General features: G+C 31.9%; 1 protein-coding gene across 1 annotated transcript; it reads right to left on the bottom strand.

The window, feature by feature from the left end:
• Window positions 1-239: 239 nt before the first annotated feature.
• Window positions 240-21,063, bottom strand: LOC126735979 (protein will die slowly). The gene is made up of 3 exons (XM_050440111.1): window positions 20,377-21,063; window positions 11,142-11,770; window positions 240-553 (listed from the first exon to the last, which is right to left on the bottom strand). Exons 1-3 carry the CDS (start codon window positions 20,648-20,650, stop codon window positions 443-445), a joined length of 1,014 nt encoding a protein of 337 aa, XP_050296068.1. The 5' UTR covers window positions 20,651-21,063; the 3' UTR covers window positions 240-442.
• Between the last annotated feature and the right edge of the window lie 1,246 nt (window positions 21,064-22,309).

The raw sequence follows: 22,309 nt of genomic DNA, 5'->3' as shown, positions 1-22,309 counted from the left end.
ATTTGCTTCAATCATTCATAAGCGTAGCCTTCTCCTAAAAGCGGCTAACCTAGTAATATATTTAATTATAGAAACGGTCTATTAAATGTTAAATCCATGCGTATTAATAGTTAATATATAAAAACACATTTCTAAATCTCAAAAAATTGCACTTATGAAAAAGTTTTAATTTATCCGTAATAGTGGGGACAAACGAGTAAATTTTGAAACACCCTCTATCGCTACAGGTAAAAAAGTACTAAAAATAACTAATTTTATTATCACTAAAATTACGTTCATAATTAAAAAATGTATGAATTAAATACTAACGTTAAATTAAATTAGAAGACTGTTTATGCAAAAGACAGGCCCAGCTTTGTGGGCAACCGAAACCGACTTAATGTACAACAATTATCGTTTTTTGTACAACAGAGAAAAAAATTACTTAAAAGTACAATTAAATTTAAGTATCGCTTTTCCAAAGTTTTATCGTCTTATCATTTTCCAACGCTGCGGACGCAATTATGTTTTCTGAAGGATGACATGTTGTACATAGAACAACGTCTGTGTGACCCTACAAAAAATAATTTTTTACTGATACAAAGTTATGGTGTTTTTATGAATATGAAAAATGTCAATAATTTAAAATCAGATTCTTTAAAAAGCAAATAACGAGTACAATTTCAACAACAGATAGAGTATGATAAAATTTAATTTATTTCTTTAAAGTGTTATAATATTTACACCAATCATATCTTCCATATCAATTTCTTTAAAGCAAAATTTTATAACTTTGCTATTCTTGTTTTGTCAATAATTTTTATTTAAAAAAAATATATCTTATACATTTTGATGAGGTTCCCCCTTTTCGACATATTTTAGTTAAAAGCTTTTAATTCACTCAATAAAACGAACTAGTTAACTTAACTAATTTAAGAGAGAAAACATTTTCAAAAGACAATTTAGGATATTGCCGAATCGGGAGGACCTAGACGTAACATTAAAACTAGATTCAAAGACCAGAGATCTAGTGTCAGCTGCCATAGTACCGCATATTCATCATCATATCATACCCATATTCATGTGGTAAGGTGTCCTAAGCATGGGAACCTCAGTACCTTCTTCGGTTAAATTAGAAAAAGGTTGTGTTTTTTAAAACACACTTTTCCATTGGAACTTTTAAGGAACTACATGGCATTTGTAGATATTATATGAGACGTTTCCTTTTTGAGAAACCACCAAATTAATTTTTATACAGTCCAAGATAAAAGTACACCCTGTATCTAATTCCATTTCTTATTCCTAATTCAACAATATTTTAAGTGTCAGTTAATGCGAGTTAAAGGAAAAGTGTAATTTGTTTTTAAATATTTGTAAGCAGGCATTACAAACAAATGCTTTGACACTTTGATGTAAATGCTTATTATGTTTATGGTAAGAAAAAAATCATTATCCTTGTCGCTATTATTTTTTTTTATTATTAAATAGGTAATATTATATTACCATCAAATATACCGTAGGTATAGTATAGTATAGCTATAAGTATATATAGCTATAGGTTTAGTATAGTAGTAGCAAAGAAAATAATAGTAAACTATAGAAAATCCATCCCGTGTAAATTTTTTGACCACCTAAAAGGATCCCCGCTTTTCGAGCGAGGATCCATCGGTGAAATTACGCGTTGAAATCTGGCCCATCGCTTGGCTGTGTTGCAAAATTTAATTCGGCGGCTGCGACTCGGCTGAGCAACACAATATTATTTTTGTTATTCGCGAACTAGAAGAGAGAATCCTACCTTAAAGATGTTTAAATTTCCTTATAAAAATCCAAGTATTTGCGAAAGTTATAAATTTTAGAGATATAAGATTTTAAATTGCAGTAAGACCTAGAGTTCTATAAACATACTCAACCTTAACAGTGCCTTAGTAAGTAAGTACAGGGTGTTCCATTTAAGAGGAAAAACGGCATATTTTTTGACTTTCCCGGTATATTTTAAAAAAATTGAAGATAGCCAATCGACGTATTTTAACTCGAAGAATTTCAAAATTGTAATAAGAAAACCATTCCATAAAAAACAAAAAAGACTGACGACATTGTTTTCTTATTACGATTTTCAAATTCTCCGAGTTAAAATACGTCGATTGGCTATCTTCATTTTTGTAAATATACGGAAAAAGTAAAAAATATGCCGTTTTCCTCTTAAATGGAACACCTTGTACCTAAAGTTCGTTTCATGGGTCTTTAACTGTGGCTCCTAGAAGAGCCAGGTATAAATACGTGTATGTTTACGCAAAGTTACAGCTGAATACCTGTGAAATGAACATCACCTACAATCTATATCTATCTCAAGTTTTAATTGGGAACTATTCGGCAATGAAAATTACAGTTAACCAAAAACTATAATTTTCTGACTTTTAGGTAAATGAAAAATTCTAAGGTGGTAAAACTATGAGGTGATGTACAAAGTTAATTTTTGAATACTGAAAATTAAATTTAAAGAATAAAAATATATAATACCGGCTTAAATAGTCAAATTACAAAACAATAATTACTTTGAGTTAAACCTTAAAAATAGTACCATAAAAAATAATAATAGTTATTTATTAGAGTAAAATAGGCGTTTTAAAATTACTGCCTTTGCTAAAGCTCGTGTAGTAAACTTCATCATTTTAGTCCCTATTAATCATTTTACTGCCTCTATAGTCAATAGTCAATAAAGTAAACTTTTTGAGTGAAGGCGAAAAATATATTATTTTATTTTATTATACTGAATCTTCTAATCTTGACCAACTTTAAAGTATACAAACTCAAAAATTAGCGAATCGTCGAATTTAGATCATCAGGTTGACAAAAAATATAAGTTACGCTTTTCTTTTTAAATAGGTAGGTATTATATGATACCAATTTTGGGGAAGATTGAGGATCGTTCATATAAATATTTTTGATAGAATTTCTCTTTTGCGCGCCATCGTTTTTTTGTGCTCATGCAGTTTTGTATACTTAGTGTTGCCATTGCTAAGTGGGACACAGGAAACTTAGACTTAGAAAAAAAAGTATTAAAATTTATTAAAGAGCACTAAAATCTACAGCCTATAAAATAGTACAGCAATAAAATAGCACGTCACGCACAGACATTTTTTACTTATTTAAATAGCTTAAATCTCTACCACTTGTTACTTTGATAGTCAAAATACCTTTGACATATATATCAATTCACGCCGGTTCTGTGAGCTTTATTAAGCTTTATAGCCAAAAATCTATATAAAAATTAAAAAATTATCTTTTTTTATTGCAATGTATTTACAGGTAACAACCAACATTTTTTTATCTTGAGTAGTGGACCGTTAAATAAATTTGTCATTTTATACATGCCTTCTGTATTGGTAGTAAATACAGTAGTTCAGTCCAAAAGATGTTTATTTTGTCCAAAAAACATTTTATTGAATATAAAATGCAAGATTGTTTGAGTCTCAAAATAAAGAACAAAATTATTGCTCAAAAAGAGATTTCTACTTGGCTAGGAAGTAAGGACGATTCTTGTTACTCACACAAACTTTTTTTAGTGCATCATTTGGTTATCAGTAATATATTTAAATTTTACAAATGGGACGAGCCTTTAAAAAAAGAACAAAAACAAAAACTAAAAAATTTAAAAAATAAGTAGTTTTTTGTATTATTTGTTATTATCAAGCTTTCTTCATTATACAGGGTGTCCCACGAACTGACGCGATCGATATATCGAAAACAATTTTTTCAGTTGGTAACATGATAAGGCTAATGGAGACATATGACTAAAATATGTTCATGATGATGGCATTTCCGGTTATACCATAAGTTTTCGCTAACTTCCTTATTTTAAAAGGCACGCTGTACACCACAGAATAAACGATCTCATAGAGAGATCGTTTATTCTGTGCTGTACACTTCATTTAATTTTTTAATTCTACGTTAAATTTAATCTACGAAAAACATTCATGAATGAATGTTTTTTACTATTGAAGGATATTTCCAAACTTTGTGTTCTCAAGGCGCATGCCATTTAGCCAAAATATTTAAAAAATATTCGTATTTGATTAAGAATGTTATTGCGCCTGTTAAAAATTTGACTCCAATTTATTTCAAGACCCTGTACCAAATTTGGTACACTTATGTTTTAAGTGGTCCTGAACAATAATCCAGTACCATTTTTCAAAAATAAATATCGCTAATACTACTTCTCGATTTTTCGCACTTCAAACTTGAATAGAGTAGGCCATGACCTGCTTTCTCTAAATGTCGAACTTGCCATTTTTGACCATCTATCCAACAAAAAAAAGTTTTTGAAAATTGGTCAAGAAATAAAAATTTTAGAGGGGTGGCTAACCTTTAAGTAGGACACACTGTATAGACATAATTTAATATAAGCTAATGAGCATTAACTTCCTGTATAACCGGAAGTGCCACCAGCATAAAAATATTTAAGTCGTATGCCTCCCCATCCCTATCAACCCTATCAAATTGCCAGATTTTATAATTTCTTGTTTTCGAAAACAATTCTTTTGTAAATGGTTTTCGACTACGTTCATCCAGGGACACGCTGTATTAAAAATGTGCATATTTTATTTGCAATTTTTTTGTCAACCGCCCATTTTTTTAACTAGTTTGTGGATTTTTTAGGGAGAAAATTAAGAAAACAATACCCATTAATTGCATCAAAATTTATGTTTTTTTTAATCTGAGACACCCTGTATTCTCATATTTATGAAAAATCCTACAATTTAAGTTTGAACACTTAACTGTATCAATTATATAGCTGTAAATTAAAATAATTTCTATTTCTATTGTATTAGATTATATATACAGGGTGTACAGGTGTATTAGATGATATATATTATATGTATGTGATGTACATATAAGTATAAGTATTAGAATAATTTTCTTTTTTTTCGTCTAAAAGTGTTAAATATTTGCGAATCCAAGATTTAAGTAATAAATGTTATAAAAATGTAAATATGTACTACCCACATGTATATAAAAATCCAATTTTAGAATAACTTAAGTAGGAAGTATAATATACATATACTTAGTACATATACATATATTATGTAAGTATATACCTATATTATTAAAATTAGAAGTTTTAAAATTTTTGTTATAAAATATAGGCAATTATGCACCAAAATTCAACCCGGCATATTGTCCTGTTTAATTAGCTTTAAACCATAACTTTAAGTTTTTTCATAAAAATAATATAGGTACTAGTAATGTTTCTTTGATTTTGTTAATTAAAATGTTTGTGAGAATTATTTTTTATTAAAACATATTAAAACATATTCCTCCACTTTGTTCCTAATTAACTTCAAATGTCAACTTTAAAGATTAAGGCCTTATCAATAATAATTCTGCGATGCGGTACAAAGACAAATCAATGCAAAGAATGCCAAAAATTAAGTCTTTATAGATTTGGAATCATTTTATTTTTCTAGGCACGCGCATTTTTTTTAATTTTAGCGTTTGAAATAATAATGGAGAAATTTTAATTTTAATGCGAACAAAACCAAAATGATGACTCAATAATTTTTCGCGATTTTTACAAATTTTTTTAATGCAATAATATGGTAGGTGTAAGATTTTATGTAGTTTTACAGAAGCAAATAATGCAGGCGACAAAACCTCACTATATATTAAGGCCCAAGCAATTTTATCTCAGTGTATCTAAATAAATAAGGTAAAAAACATAGTCACAAGTTTCTAATAATAAGTTAAATCAATATGTTAAGAATAAACTAAAAATTAATTAAAACATCCATTTTCCCAAAACTTAATTTTTGCTAATACCTCGTTCTGCCTTTATGCGGCGCGAGAGAATTAGATAAAATTTAAAATGTTCAGTATCAGTAATGGCAACGTCGCTTCGATTCTTACACGGTTAGCGCATAAAATATTATTATTTAAGGAAGCATTGATGTCTCCTTGTCGGTTCACAGCTTGCCATTTACGTGGGTTATCTATTCGTTAGTATAATTATCTTTGGTAGTAGGTAGGTCGTTATCTCCATGAACAAACGTTTAATATGCTATCTATCATGCTAATTTTGTGCCATAAAAATACTAGAAATAATGCAGTAGGAATGTGTAACGGCTGCATTTAAGTATTACACCAGAGATGTTATGTAATATTTTAAATTCTACCAATATCATACTTATGTTTGGAAAATAACGGAAACTTGTTTGACACCATTTTTCAATTAAAAGAAAGTAAATTTTTGTTTTCGTGACGGAAAGTTTGCGCTATAATTAGTGCTATAAAAAACCAAAAAGAAACCAACCATGTAATTCAATTATCTTAACATCTATAACACCAAATAATGTTCTACAAGCAGATGTTACGAAAAATGAGAATTCATTCAAATCAAAAAAAAGTAGGATTATGCGAATCCTAAAAATAGAACATCACTATAAATTCAGTATTTGTCGATGACTTAAATCAGAGGATTTCGAAATGGCGTATTTTCGTCAGTCGTAATTACGTGCGTATGAAGGCTTCGATTATCCTTTAAAATTATTATGGTCCGAATTAATTAATGATTTAACTTCGTCTAGAAAAAAGTATCCTTGACCGGTTGTCCGGCAATGGATAATGCTGCAGCTATTTCACTGAGAAGCTTGAGCCCATATCATAACTATCATATTTTATTCAGAGCATTTTAAAAAGAGAAGTAACACTTATGAAATGAAGTCCACAATTTTCTTTTGATGGAATGTATTATCAAATAGAGTAGATTTGGAGAGTAGTGTTCTCCTTACGCACACATTGGTAAAAGTATAAATCGATAGTTACCATCTCTAAGTAGGCAGGGGTGGTTTTTAAAGTGTTTTAATTTTTGGACTGATAAGATAACTATATACTTTGTGATTTATATATACATTAATTTATTAATTTTATTACTTTCATATTATAGAGGGTGGTCCAGTTTCGAAAGCGGAAAATTAAATGGCAGATAGAAAACCTTAAAATAATATCAGTTTGTAATATAAACTTTATTCGAATAACGTTTCCTTATTTTAATTAAAATATTTAAATTTGATTATATTTTTAAAACTACTTTACATATTTGAATGAAATTTGGCACGCTTGGTTAGGTAAAACAGATACATCTTTTCATGCTAAAGTTATTATTGTACTTTCACCAGTGGAGTGCGTACGAATCATCTGCGGACAAATTTTATTAAACAAATACGTCACCGATTTTATTTTAAATAAAAATGGTTTCTGGAGTTCTTGCTTAGTTTACAACAAAAAAATGACAATAAGTTTTTTTCATTTAATACATAATTTGCTAAAAAAGCTTAAATTCATTGGACCTGTATTTTTTTTAAAATTTTAGAGTAGGCCATGAAACAAAAAGATTATTACTATTAAAGATTATTACGATTATCAGTATTTTTGCATTTTATTATGACAATTTTTTGAATGTTAGGTCATTTATTTTCAAAATAATAATGATTATTATTAATGCGATTAAAGTTGTCTGTATTTAGGTATTAATATATAACAAAATAGAAATCATTGAAATAATAATCTAAATAACTATGTACTTCGTACTTTTAATAATAATCCAAGGCTTAGCTCTTGCAAAGAAGCTCAGCATCTTCAGCTAGACATCTAGATCTAAAATACTACGAAAATTAGAAATTAATTAAATAGTTATATAATTATATTATATAATTAGAAATGAAAAAAAAAATCGTTTAAACATTCTGAATTAATCTTTAAATGAGTATATATTTAAAAACTCGTGGTGCGTGTGTTCTTAAACTTGCAAGAAATCATTTATTAGATGATTCCACTGCTCATCGAGAAAGGGAAACTCTAGAAAACTCCGCGAAAACCTACTTTTTCAAGGTTTAAATGTTTAAGTAGGATTTACTCAGTCCGATAAATTATAAACATTAATGGCTGTATGATCTACCTTATAATTTATATGGTGAGTTATATTTAAAGTTCCTACAAACGAAACTAATTGATTACCTAGAAGAACTACCTTTAAACCTACGCAGGGTTGATATTTATGTAGGGGAAGTTTATAAATAGTATTTCGTAAGAGAATATATAAATGTAAACATTAACCGACTAGGAAGCCAAAAAAAATATTGGCCTTCTGGCAGGAAATTTTTCATCCGAAGTCATATCGAACAGTGCGAAGCGTAACAAGCTTATAAAGAATTATTTTTAAAGAAAATGACGCTCTCTAATGAAAACTTTATATAGAACATTGGGTTTTCTTTGAAATGGCCAATTATTGCGAAAATTATGATAAAAATTTTAAAAAAAGTTAAATGAACTTTATCACTTTGTACCTTTTTCTTGCATTTGCGTTTTGACATTCGACTTAGGTTATTTTTTTGAAGAATCTAATGTTAAATTATTTACAGGATTTTCGAATTTTTACATTCACATTTTGTAAAATACGACCATGTTTGCAGGTAATCAAGTTAATATCAAATAAATATAAAATGGTAAATCATATACTAAAGGTCGTTTTAGTAAATAACCAGAAAAAAATAAATTTCTTTTCCTTTGTACACAAGTAAAACATTATAAAATATTAACAACATTATAAGACAGCATAACTAATTGGTGCAGGTGAGTTGGAAAGTTGTCGTTTAAGAAGTGTTATCGCAGTTTAAACAATTTTTTTAATTCTTATTAATTATAAATTTCCGATTAACATTTAAGAAATTCAAGGCAGCACAAAATCTGAGAAGAAAATACAATTAAAATTATTATAGTCATTTTCTTCAAATATGATTTGTCAAATGGTGGTAAAGTTTATCAGTAAGTTTGAATAAAAGAAATTAAGATTATTAAAATTATAAGGTAAGGCTGGAATCCTCTTCTTACCTCCTTTGAACATTTCTATTCTTCGTACTAACACAACGAAAACTTTGAAGATTAAAATCCACTCATGTGGATCTGATCACTGATCATAATTTTATAATGCGTGAAATTGCACATGGGGCAGTATAGTATGTATGTGAGCAAAGTGCATACAAAGAAAAATTACTTATTGTTTATTTACCACAAATTGTAGATTACTATCCTAGGGAGGAAAAAAGAAGAATACTTAACATGCGATTTAGGAGTTCACCTTTTCTCCCGTAGTAAAAATAGATATTATTTTTCTGCATTGTGGGGAAGAAGGCGGATTACTTTCTCCATGATTCAGAAAAAATCATTCTTTATATATCAAAGGTCTCACTCCAGCCAATATTAAAGGTGAGGTGGAGTTTACTCTGGAGGAGTCTGCTCTCTCGCTTACAACAATAAAATATTATATGAGCTAGAAGAGACCCTACCGCCGTCTAACTGCAGAGGTCAGCCAAATAAGGTGACTACGCCAGAAATGGTGAGTAAAATCTACAAAATGGATTGGATGACGGTCGACTGAAAATGCAGCTCAAATAGTAGGCATATCAAAAAGTGCTGTACTTTGCATTGATTGAAAATTTGAACCTAAAGGAGCTGTACACACGAAGAGTGTCGCGTTTGCTCACAATTGCACAAATTCACATCTCTGATATTGTGGTGACCAAAACCACTGAATTAAAGTATTATGAAAACGAATTGCTTCGTCAAGCATCCTTTTACAAGATAAAAAGTTTTAAAAAATGTTCAAAATCAATTTTATTTTATCTCAGAAAAAGTCAAAGCATCCTCGTCCACATCCATCATGATGTGGCCATGAGCCAGATCCGGTGTTTTACGTACCACACAACTAAACTTACAACATTTTGTTTTTTTAATAATTTGTCTTGCATTTACATTACGATAGACTTGACGCTCTATGACAGGAATTAATTGGTGCTGCTGGCGGAGAGTTTCAGCGCACCCTTTATAATGAAAGAACCCGAAAAATAGTTTATCGTTGACGGCAACTATAAATGTATGTACTAAAATTATAGCGTGTGTTAAAAAAAGTCCCGGACCTCCTTAGTAATTTGTGAACATGCCCTTTTATCAAAAAGTATCCCATATAAAAATTATAAATCTTTTTCATATCTACATTAGGAAAATAACTTATCTGTTATTAGACTGCATAATACAGAAAGCATCACAACAGTAGTATTAAATGAAATGGTATTTTTTTTTTATGAATTTTCCGATTCTACTTGACACAACAAAAGTGCTGTTTTCACATTTTTTTCAAAAACGCGATGTTTTTCTGTTTTGAATTCTTTTTCTGTTTTCGCCATTTTAATCAGCAAAAAAAATTATACTAGTTTACTCGACCCTGTATCTTAAATTAGATAAATGTTAACAAAGATGTCAATAGTGCAGACTTAATCGGAGCCACCCTGTATATTATTTAGTCTTGTCAGTTATTTGAGGTAATCTTAAGTTTCTTCCTACAGATTTTAGTTTTATAGTATGTACAGTAAAAAAAAAATCGGTAAACCCAATAGAGGGCCGCCACTAGTTAATACAAAGACTTGCTCACACATTTAAAGAGAAATGTGGTGGAGCACCATAGTGCATGAACAACATAACTCATCTAAGTCGCGATAACATTTCTAATAAATCCCGAAGTGCATTTTGTAAATATTCTAAATACAGCCTGTAAACGATGTAATGATGAATGTTTTTTTTTCCAAATTAATTACCCTTGAAATATTTTGAGCAGTTTTGGGCACTGCGTAATAAATAAACGATTGTATTCATATCCGACAAATAATAATTAAATAAAATTGCAAAAGTTATATTTTTTTGACCATTACAGAATTTCGTGTTCTGTTATTGCCCCGAGCCTTTATCGTCCTTACTCCGCCTTACTACAGTGACTTAATAACTACAGAAGCGTTCACTTTTTAACGAACCCATCCAAAAATCCGGTGAATTGTCAGAAGTATTTTAAGCTTCAACCCATTTATTTGTCACATTAGCAAATCCTAACCAAAATTAAAAGTAGAGTGTGAACCACCACAGTGAGGCCATATTCGAGTTTCGGATGCTAAAAAAACCTCCTGATACCATTGTTAACTTCATTACCCTGTATCTCGTAAACAAACGTAATTGGGGCTAAGTCAGTTGCTTTAAATGAGACTATTTTGACCTGAGGAATACGGGCTAAGATTTTGTACCGACTATTTACCGATATTTTGCATAATAATAAAAACCTTTACCTGTAGCTTCTGTACAATTTCCTTTGTTTGTAAATTCCAAATGTAAACCATATTATCCTCTGACCCACTGACAATCCACTTTCCTCCAGTTACAGAAAAATTAGCAAAAATGCAATATTTTTCATTTTTATGGCCTGAATACGTTTTTAAGCACTTTCCCTTGGCATAATCCCATAGTTTAAGTGTATTATCTAAAGTAGCAGCCAAAATATATTTTCCATTTGGAGAAAACTTCACAAATGATACTGGAGGATTATCATCATCAATAAGGGTTTTCAGACACTGGCCTGAAGCAGTATCCCAAATGCGACAGAGTCCATCATAACTGCTGCTGACAATTAATGACCCATCTCTATTAAAATGCACTGCACTCACTGGGTCAGAATGAGCTGGAAGAGTTTTAAGACATTTCCCTGTCCTGACATCCCAAATTCTGACACTTTCATCAAATGAGCCAGAGACTATGAGATTTGATTGTGGATTGAAATTGCAGCAGAACACATAGTTACTGTGACCCTTTAAGGTTTTTAGTGATTTGCCTGATACAAGCTCCCATATTTTTAAGGTTTTGTCATCTGAGGCGGATACCAGTAACCTACTGTCGCTAGACCATGCTACGTCACTTATTCCTGTAAAAAAGAATATAAATAAGACTCATGCTAAATAATATTTCTGTGCAGTTTGATTCTAATAAATGTAAAAGAACCCAACCAATGTATAATATATCGAAAATATTCATTCACGATAAATTAAATTCGATTATGAAAACGGACTTAGACCGGCTGACATTTATAGTCCAATTTAAATTGTCTCCAAATAATAATTCTCTAGAATAGAACAATAAATAAACTGCTGCCGTATTAAAGAAGCTACAGTAAATTGTTTGCAGCAATGAAAAATATTTTAACAAAAATAAGTAAATACGTTAAGGTACTACATACAGGGGTCTCCGTTTTTTGGGTGCTCTTTTTATTTTTCGTCCCAAAAATTGTGTAAATCCAACTTTAGGAGTTGATTCAGAGGAGCTTGCCCTTCTGGTGGCCGTTTAAGAGAAAAACGATTCAGATTTTTTCATGGCTAATAAGATCGTGTTCTATATAGGTAAGCCCCCCTGAATCCTTTCCTCAAATTGGGTTTACATTATTTTTGGGACGGAAAATATCAAGGAATCCCAAAACAATTCGGACTTGCAAATTTCCAAAAGATTTGACGTATAACTGTAGTCAGTGTTCCAAATAATCGATTTCCTTCAAGCAATTTGCGCGGGCTGTAGCTCTGAGGGGGTGCATTTTAGGACACATTTATACATATCTTATTTTACTCCAACAAAACACTCTTAAAATATTTGCACCGAATTTTGGACACCTATTTTTTAATTTTAGACCAATAAAATCCACTCTACAATGCGAAAATGGTTTCAAGATTTTCTGAAAAGAATGATGATAGAGAGATACAGATCGAACACTAAATCCAAAGTGCCCATGTGTATTTTATCCACAAAAGCGGCAAGTTTTCTAAAAGGATAGATAGTTGGTTTTAAGATATTTAAATTTCTCAAAAAAGCTTTTAGCTTGGACATATTTAACAATAATACATTCCTGATACATTCATCTGCACTTTATATCTGAGACAATGAAAGTAATATTTTCTAAGCCTTTAATCTATAATGTATTGATGGTAATAACACATTATAGATTAAAGGCTTAATAAGTTAAACTTAAACAAGGAAAAGCTTTCAATTAAGAGGACTGACAGGTGGCTTGTCTAGGAACGTCAGATTACTCATATATAGAATCCGTCCTCCAATCCTTTAGGATTTAGATAAAGTTGTTTAATTTGCTATTTTATTATTATGTTTAAAATTATAATCGTTTCTTATAGTTTATGTTTAGTTTCAAACAATTATTATATTATGTTTGTAATCAATAAATATTAAGTTAGTATACTATATTTTAATAAGAAAGGTTGAATCAAGAATGGGATGATCAAGAAACTAAAATGGTGTCATGGACCAAAAATAATCCAATTGTCTGAAAATATCTTAGTATGAGAAATTGTGCAAAAAGTATGAATTCCCATGGACTACATGCTCACATTGACTATTACGGATAAATATAATTTAATGGGTTTTGTGTTGAACACAGTATCAACTGATTAAATTGAGTTGCCCTAGGGGTAGGATAGGTTTGATAAAAAAAAAATTTAAAGGGATTTGGGTTTAACATTGGTTCAACAAGAAAACAATAGAACTTTTTGCAACAGAATATTTGATTTTTGCGACAGTAATAAAAATCAGATGTTTATCATCGATTATATTATAATAAAATTCATCTTTAATTAAACTTTTCCTGTTAACACAGACATTTGCTATTTATTTATTTATTAACGGAATCCATTTACAAACGTGTTACATAGCCTACCCATACAAACATATATATTCAGATACAAAACTATCTATAAATCAGTGAAAGGTCTAGATGAGTTAATTAATTAAAGCCCCTATGAAATAATATTCTTTAACTGCCCCTTAAAAGATGTTATCCTAGAGTCAAAAAGGTTTATCTGTCCTGACAGACCATTAGCACTTCGAGCCATTCATGTAATTGGCTCATTAATGCCATAATTGGTATGGTGGAATGGGACTGAAAATATTTCTGATTGTCTATTCAATCTGGAAGGCACCCTAAGTTTAAAAAGAGACAATAACTCGGGACAATCTATAGTAGCATTTAAAACCTTATGCATAAAACATAACTCGAGTAATGTTCTTCGTGACTCTAATGTGGGTAAGTTTAGGTTATCCCTGACCCACTGATAGTAATAGTCCTGTCTCCTGTAACCACATCTAAAAGCCGCCACCCTTAAAAATTTATTTTGAGTTTTTTCAATCTGCTCAATGTAGCAGTTATATGACGGGGATCACACAATTGAGCCATACTCCAAGACGGGCCTAACAAGAGAGCAATAAAGTAATCTAAAAGTAAACAAAGACAAATCAGTTGTAGACCGTTGGATAAAACGCAGCATTTTCATTGCCCTACCAGTAACCTGATTGATGTGACTTTTAAAAGACAACCTGGAGTCAATAAATATTCCTAAGTCAGAAACCTCTGTTTTGACACCAATTGCTACATTATTTATTTTATAAAGAAAAGCAATAGGGTTTCTTTGCTTACAAAAAGTAATCTTATGGCACTTATTGATATTAAGGGACATTCTATTCAAGTGGCACCAATCAAAGAACAAATTGAGGTCTTTTTGCAGCAGCACAGCATCAGAAAGGGATGTGATAAGCCTAAATAGCTTCACATCATCAGCAAACATTAGCACACGACAATTTTCAAGTTTCCAAACTAAATCAATCAAAAAGAGGCAAAACAAAACAGGGCCCGAGTGAGAGCCCTGTGGCACCCCAGATGGCACCAAAATTTCAGAGGAACAAGTACCTCCAAGATTAACAATCTGGGTTCTACCTCTGATGAATCCCGAGATCCACTGAAGAAGAGACCCCACAATACCTAAAGCTGTAAGCTTCTGCAAGAATACCCCATGGTTAACCCGATCAAAAGCTTTGGAAAAATCTGTATATATTGAGTCAACCTGAAGTCCCTTCTCCAAGAAGTGGTAGAGGTAGTTGACATACAGCACCAAATTAGCATCAGTAGATCTGCCTTTTATAAATCCAAATTGCTCAGGATTAAATAAAGATTTAAAACTCCAGGCAATCCTATGACTGACCAGGCAGTCAAGCAGCTTTGGCAACTCAGATTGGTTACACACAGCCCGATAATTGGAAATTTCATTTCTACTACCAGATTTAAAAATGGGTTTTAGAAAACTTCTCTTCCAGAGAGTGGGATAAGAACCAGTACCTAGAGATTTGTTAAAAATGAACAGTATTGGTTTCGTAAGAACACAAACACATTTCTTTAGGAAGAATGCTGGAATCCCATCTGGTCCAGCGCAGAGCTTATTCTTAGAGGAAGTAATAACCTCATAAACATCCTGCGTTGACAGAGTTAAAGTGCTCAGACAAATTGATTTATCAAAATCAAAAGATGGTATGTCATTGACTTGCTCATCCGAATAGACGGATGAAAAGTATTCTGCAAACATATCCGCAGTTTCCGAGATATTCATACTAATCCTGTTATTGTATGTCATTCTGGAGGGAAGACTAAAACCAGTTCTTTTATTTTGAATATATGACCAGAAGTACCTTGGATTGCCAGCGAGATTCATTTCCACCTTATTAATGTATTGTTGATAGCACAACTCTCTTAAGTACTCATATTATTACAGTTGATATCAGGAATTGACAATTAACACCTTCAGGTACTACAGCATTGTCAACCGCTGTGAGAACACCCTGTTCAAAAACAAAGTCCAATGCTTTGGAACAATGTTCAATTGAGAAAAAAAAATTAAAAGCACATAGTAGTAGTAGTAGTAAGAGTGGGGGAGCTAGAGCTCGGCATGTAGGCCTGAACAGTCCCTTTTCGCCAACCCCAGAATCACCCACCCCTACGCCTCCACTCCCAATGCGCGGTCTTCACTGAGTTGGCCCGTCCTTTTAATAAAGGCATGCATGTTGTCTCAGTCCACATCTTTAACATCTTCTCGTTGGAATGTCGTTGCTCCGAAAATTTTCCTTCTCAGGCGACTCCACCTATCACAGATACCTAGTATGTGGTATGGTTTCCTCTCCTGTACCGCAATTCGGACAGAGTCGGCTTTCTCTTATACCAAGAAGGTGTAGATGCCTGTTTAGACCCGGGGTTGTTTAGACCCGGGAGTTGTTGTGCCCGGTCAGGATTCCCACCAAGTCTTTGATACTTTGTTGGGTCTTTGTTGGCCTTGCTTTAGAGCCGTCATGGTCTGGTATCATCTCCTTGGCCTGTCTACATCCTTATGTCCTTCTCCAATTCTTCCTTGTTTTTCCCCAGGCCCAATTATTAAGTGCCTGGGAGATTTGTTTTTTGCTAAGACCAAGACAAGGTTCGGGGCCTACGAAGGGGTTAACAGAACCTTGTCTTGCCAGTTCGTTGGCCCGCTCATTGCCCTCGACACCTTGGTGTCCTGGGACCCACCCGTCTCACTTCCCTGTGTGCTGCAAGGCTTTCCAATGCGTCTCTGCATTCCTGGACTAGAGCTGAGCTGGCCCTTGGTCTCTGAATCGCTTTGGGGCTTTGAGAAGCTGGACTATTGGAGTAGATGCAAATCCCCCCGTTACCTTTCAATGCCTCTCGTTTGTTCGCTACATTGAGTATAGCAAACGCCTCTGCTTGGAAAACTGTGGTGTGTTTCCCTAGCGCGAAGGATTCCCCTGTGTTCGTTTACATCCTGTACACTCCGGCTGAATTGACGCTTTTCATTCATGATCCATCTGTGTACCAAGCCTGGAAACCACTTGGCTCTTTAATTTGGTTCGCCGACCATTCTTCCCTTGTCGGGATTTTGACTTGAAACCCCTCCTTTAGCCTTAGTTTGCCACTTTCTGTAGTACATCTGGATGTCAGAATTCTTTGTCTTTCTGTCCAATGCTTTGAAACACTGTTCAATTGAGAAAAAAAATTTTAAAAGCGCATAAGTTTGACATTCAATTCTGCCTCCCAAAATAGGGTGCGCATTGCGGATACCCTAAGAGCAAAACTGATCCAAAGTCCATGTAGCCCTAGCCAAGCTAAAGTCCGCACACAACAGAAATGGACACTGGTACTGTTTTGAAAATAGGTCAACATTTTCACTTAGCACTTAGTTGATATTTGCTAAATCATGATTTTAGTATGAAATAGGTATCATCATCACAAGAAGAACTAATAACTGCTTAAGTGTCTTACTTCATACAAATTTGACACCACCTCCTATTGAGACAGCACCACTTATCTAAATAATGGTAATCAAACAGACTGAGTGTTGAACTCTGTCTATTTGATGTCTGTGATCTATCATGTCTTCAGAGAGCCATGTCTCACTGAATAAAATGATGATATAAAAACATTTAGGTATAAATTGGACAATACAAGGATATTTCTTTACACAAGACAAGACTTTTGGTAAAAAATAATTATAAAATGCAATAATAAAATATGTACTATTGATGGTTATCAATTATTTATTTTCATTATTTTTAATTGTTCAGTTTTAGCACTACCACTAGTTATTTTATTTTATCTAAGATGTTGTAGTATGCAGAGCTTAGTTTTTCTATATCAGTTCTTTTGTTGACAGAATAATTTGTTTTACTATGTATCATTTCTGACTAATAATTAATCAACTCTCTATACCAGATAAAAATGTCAGTTAGATTGGAGTTGATATTATTACATTGGTGACCTGGATTACCTGCATTTTATATTATATTTAATTAAATAATATAAGCCCAAAAAATGTGACCCTTTATGCATCAATAAGTCAAAAACAAAATTAAAAGTAGTCATCCATTTTTTCTTTAAGAAACTTACTTTTTACAAAAAACTAAGATTTTGCTCGGTCTTGAACCTGTAATATGATTAATCATTTATTGGTAACACATGTTTTGCTCCTAAAGGCATAATCAGACCCGATCAACAGTTTTAGTAGAGCCGCATAGGGCATTTCCCGTGCCAAACTGTGATGAAAGCAAACAACCTATATAGGTTAGATGGTATTAAGTAACTGATTACGAAAATCGATGTTGCCCCCTCCCACTCCCGCGTCAGTCACCACCAACCCCTCTTTAAAGGGTAAAATTTTTAAATCGCTGTATCTCGAAAACTAATAATGCTAGCGGTCCACTTTTTTTACTGTCATATTCACAAGTACTTGTAGAAAGAAAAAGGTCATTAGAAATATTTTCATATCTCAAAAACTAAAGAAACTATATTCAAATTTGTATGTTTTTTTGATGAAAATTTTAGTTTTTTAACATTTCATCCTACAAAAAAAAACTTCAACTATTTTATTATGCAAATTTCTTAAGCTTTTTAAAAAGGTGCATATTGTTTGAATTACGTTAACCCCTCCCCTCAAAAAAAAAAAATAAAAGCGATCATAAAACCAAAAAAAAATATATTCACATACTAGATTTAACAAAATCCTTAGTATAATGTACCGACCTTTTTATAGAAATTTTGTTTATTTATTATTTAGGATAGTGAAAATAATTAATACATATTTTCCCCTCCATCCACGTTTGAGTCACTTCCACTCCCCCCTAAGGGGTAAACTTTTTAAATCTCGGAAACTATTGATGTTAGCGATTTATTTTTTTTGTGGTCGAATTAGAAACCGAGAAACCTAACTCCCCTTTAACCCAAACTAATACCACCTCCCCCCCGACTCTTTTTTTTTAATTTAAAAAAAAACACATTTATTTATTACTTTAATAAGTACAGATTGGTATAATAAATTGCACATAAAAAACTAAAAATTACTTTACAGGTAAAAAAAAATTATCAGAACATCATCAGAACTCTCATTTTCAAAAGAGTTGTGGTTCTCAGAGTTCGTCCACACACATACAACTCTCCGTGCATTGAAGTTTATTTTGAACACCCTTGCACTGTTTTGTGGTGCATCTATTTTTTTTGCAGGCACATGAGATTAAATTTAAAATTTCATTTGGCGCAACATTTGGTAGATCAGAGAGAACTGGTAGAAACACATTCTCTTCTTTTCGCCAGCCATACTCGGTTGGTTCTAATTCTACTTGAGTTTTTTTATGAGCATTTATCCAAATATATGCCTGTAATTGGGCTCTTCGTAAAGCTGACGAGCGAGGGATCGACCGCGCTTTGATGTGAAAAATGTAATGTGTTTCGGGAAAATGAAACTACTATGAGTTATTTGTATGGTGCCTAGATTTTCTAATAATTATTTTTCTTTGATCATATATTTATTATGAAATTAAAAATAGAGACCTGCTCGTATTCGCGAAATACGAGCTTTTTTCTTTGTTCTTATTTGCAAACAAAAATTCAAGTTGGGGCTGGGAGTTGGAGTGAGGGGTGGGGTTAAAAGAGGTTTTTAATTTGTTAGCCATTATATAATTAGGCAGGTATAATATATTGTTTGTGCCACCTTTATGTAACACCCCTTTTACCATGTTTTACCGTGTTTTATTCTATCTCTATTGATATCCGAGATATTAACAATTAAAAAAAATACATTTTAGGGGTTGGGGGATGAGAGACGCGGGGGTGGAGGAGGGCAACATTATTTTTTGTGATCAGTAACTTAATACTAACTAACCTCTATATGTTGTTTGCTTTCATCACCATTTGGCACGCAAACCACTTTTTTTTGCCCTATGCGGCTCTACTATTTCTAAAATTTACATTCTTAACAACAGGAAACTTAAGATGTGTACACTACCAATAGATTACTTATATTCTCAAAACAACTCAAAAACAATCTACCCTTAATAAAAAACATTTATAATAAGCCATAAAACTGTAAAATGTAATAATAAGTCTTTTGTTCTTCATGCAATAGTTTTTTGTGCAAGTCTGGTTATTAGAGTTATTTCATTCTGGTTATTACTGAAAGTTAATGATCCTTGTTTTGCAAATGTATTAACTTAATTTTGTTTGTCCTTATTAGTTTCTTCCCTCTTCACTGCAATAAAATTGATTCACATATATATTTATTCAAAATTTTGCTGTCTTTCTGAAACTAATAAATATGTCAGGTCATATTGTCTACTTTTTGTCTCAATCTAAAATTAAGATAAAACTATCATGTAAATTCCTTGTGTAAAAATATATATGTTAATAATTGTTTAGTCACTTATAAAAATTTAAACAATAAAAACATTTTTTCACATTTCCTCTAAACCCCATGTTAAAGAAAGCATGGATGGAGATATGTCCTGGTGAGTTCATCAAAGGATTGCACTAACTATTTAACTGATATGTAGTTTTTTAATAGGATTATAAAGGCTGCCACCAATTGTTGGCCTTAGTTATGTTGGACATCTACTCTAGAAATAGACAGTTCAGCAGTTTCTTTTAATCTCCTCTATGGAGCCTATTGTTCAATTATTTTGTAAGCTTAACTGCTTCAGGTAGTTGTGCCACTACAGTGTTTTTTTTGCATCAGAAAAATGGAAAAATGCCAATAATTTTGTTTAGTTTAAATAAGTTACTGCATATCAGATAAATAATTCAGTCAAACACATTATATTAAAAAACAGCCTACCGTAATTCAAGAATATTTAGAATTCTAAAAAGACCATTGTATTTGCTTCACTCACCCAACTTATGTCCACTTATAGTTTTCTCAAATTTGCCATCATATGCACCCCAAATTTTAATTAATTTGTCAGCAGAAGAGCTTGCAAGCCACTCTCCATTTGGGCTAAATTTTACTGAAGAAACTGCTTTTGTATGTCCAGCCAAAGTAAACTTCAGAGTGTAATTGGGCTTTAAATTGCTACTCGACTTGTTTGAGCTACCAGTAGGGGTCAAAGATGAGTTACTTGAGGGAGCTCCTTGTGCTGAAGGGGCCTGTGAGCCTATGGGCATCATATTCTTTACAACCCCTTGATACCCGGCTTGAATCTATGATGTGTTTGGAACAACCGTTGTCTGTAAATTTTTCCTTTGATATATTAATTTATTAGACGAAATTAATAAAAAATAGATATCCTTTAAGGAATATTAATAATTTTCTATGCCAACAAAAACGATGCAACTCGCGGACAAATTTTGAGGTTAGTTTAAAGTTGCTAGTTTACGTCTCTTCAACTTGTCCATGTGTTGCTATGGCATTTAGTGGGCTTCGCCATATAGCAACTTCTCCTCGTGCACACTATCACCAAGAGATGGCGCTCGCGTACCCGACGGTATATGAGATTAATATTTCAACTGGCAAACTTTCTGAACAATAAATCACGCTACCATATTTGTATAGATGGCGAAACATTAAAATTTGGCAGATTATCTACCAATCTTTGGCTAATAGGGTGTTTCATAATTAGTGGGATAAGATTGGACAGGTTGTAGAGGGCCTCAAAATAAGCATTAGATTTTGAGATACAGGGTGATAAATTTAAAAAAAAATCATATTTTTTATGATAAATTTGGCATTTTTGTAGATATTCTTCTAAAAATTAGTAGATTGTTTCTATGCATCTAGTACTATTTTTTAAAACATAATTTAATTTTTTATTTTACCAGTGGCGTCCATGCGGCGTAACACCTAATAAACTCTTTAAAAAAATCGTACACCATTGTGTTTGCTTCAAATAAAACATATTTTTCAAATCTTCATTTAATTTAAAATAAATCTCTTACACAAGAAATAAAATCCATTGTTCGAAATTTATTTCTCGCTAAAATTTATATTTTTAGTTTCATCGGTTTGATAATATTTACGGTATTTATTATAAGGAAAAAAGTTTATTGCTTTTAGTGTGGAGTTCGGTACTAGAAAGTGAATTTTTGCCATTGTTAATATTAAAAATAAGACTTTTTCTTTAAATTTTATCACCCTGTATGTTAAAATCTAATCATTTTCGGATAGGGATTTATGGCGTGAACTTGCTTATTTTGAGGACCTCTACACCCCCTCCAAGTTTGTCTCACTAATTATGAAACACCCTGTATATGCAGTGAATTCACGAGGAAAAGAACAAATTCATTTAAAATTCAGGTATAGCAATATACATGGAAAGCAATAATAAACTTTTTCCAAGAAAGAGTGACCCAAAAATCTTATTTTCTTTATTATCATCTAAGGGTGCCAATTGGATGAGATAATAAATACCATAATAAACTGATTATTATGGCATTTAATATATGAAATTACATATTAAACGTAGTTTTGATTACCTTTAACGGTTTTTGAGTTATTTGGATTTTCGCATTTGACATATTTTATAGGATACCAAAGGTATTTCTATCTATAACACATCTTAAATTTTATTATTCCATTATTAGTACATATTAATACCCAAAAAAATACGTTCTTTCAGATAAGTGTAGGTGTAAACCTAAACCCTAAAGAAAATACTGTGGGAACAATGATTTCAACTGAGAGGTGGGAATATTTATGAATTTATTTTCAATATGTGACTGCTTTAGGAGCAATGAGCCTTCAGCGAGTGCGAGCGTAATTTCAGAGATAATTTTGAAGGTTATGGAGTCTTATACTCTGAACACCGTGAAAAGCTCTTCAGACAGCAA

Source organism: Anthonomus grandis, chromosome 5, assembly GCF_022605725.1.
Source record: "Anthonomus grandis grandis chromosome 5, icAntGran1.3, whole genome shotgun sequence".
NCBI lineage: Eukaryota > Metazoa > Arthropoda > Insecta > Coleoptera > Curculionidae > Anthonomus > Anthonomus grandis.
Note: the sequence above shows the minus strand (reverse complement) of the source record. Positions and strands in the feature narration are given on the sequence as shown.

Bases quoted from the DNA above. Each gene is read 5' to 3' on its own strand.
- LOC126735979 (XM_050440111.1), bottom strand. From the start codon at position 20,650: ATGATGCCCATAGGCTCACAGGCCCCTTCAGCACAAGGAGCTCCCTCA. The intron at 11,771-20,376 runs GTGAGTGAAGCA...TCTTTTTTACAG, and splicing joins TATAAGTGGACATAAGTTGG to GAATAAGTGACGTAGCATGG. The intron at 554-11,141 runs GTAAAGGTTTTT...TATTTTTTGTAG, and splicing joins AAATTGTACAGAAGCTACAG to GGTCACACAGACGTTGTTCT.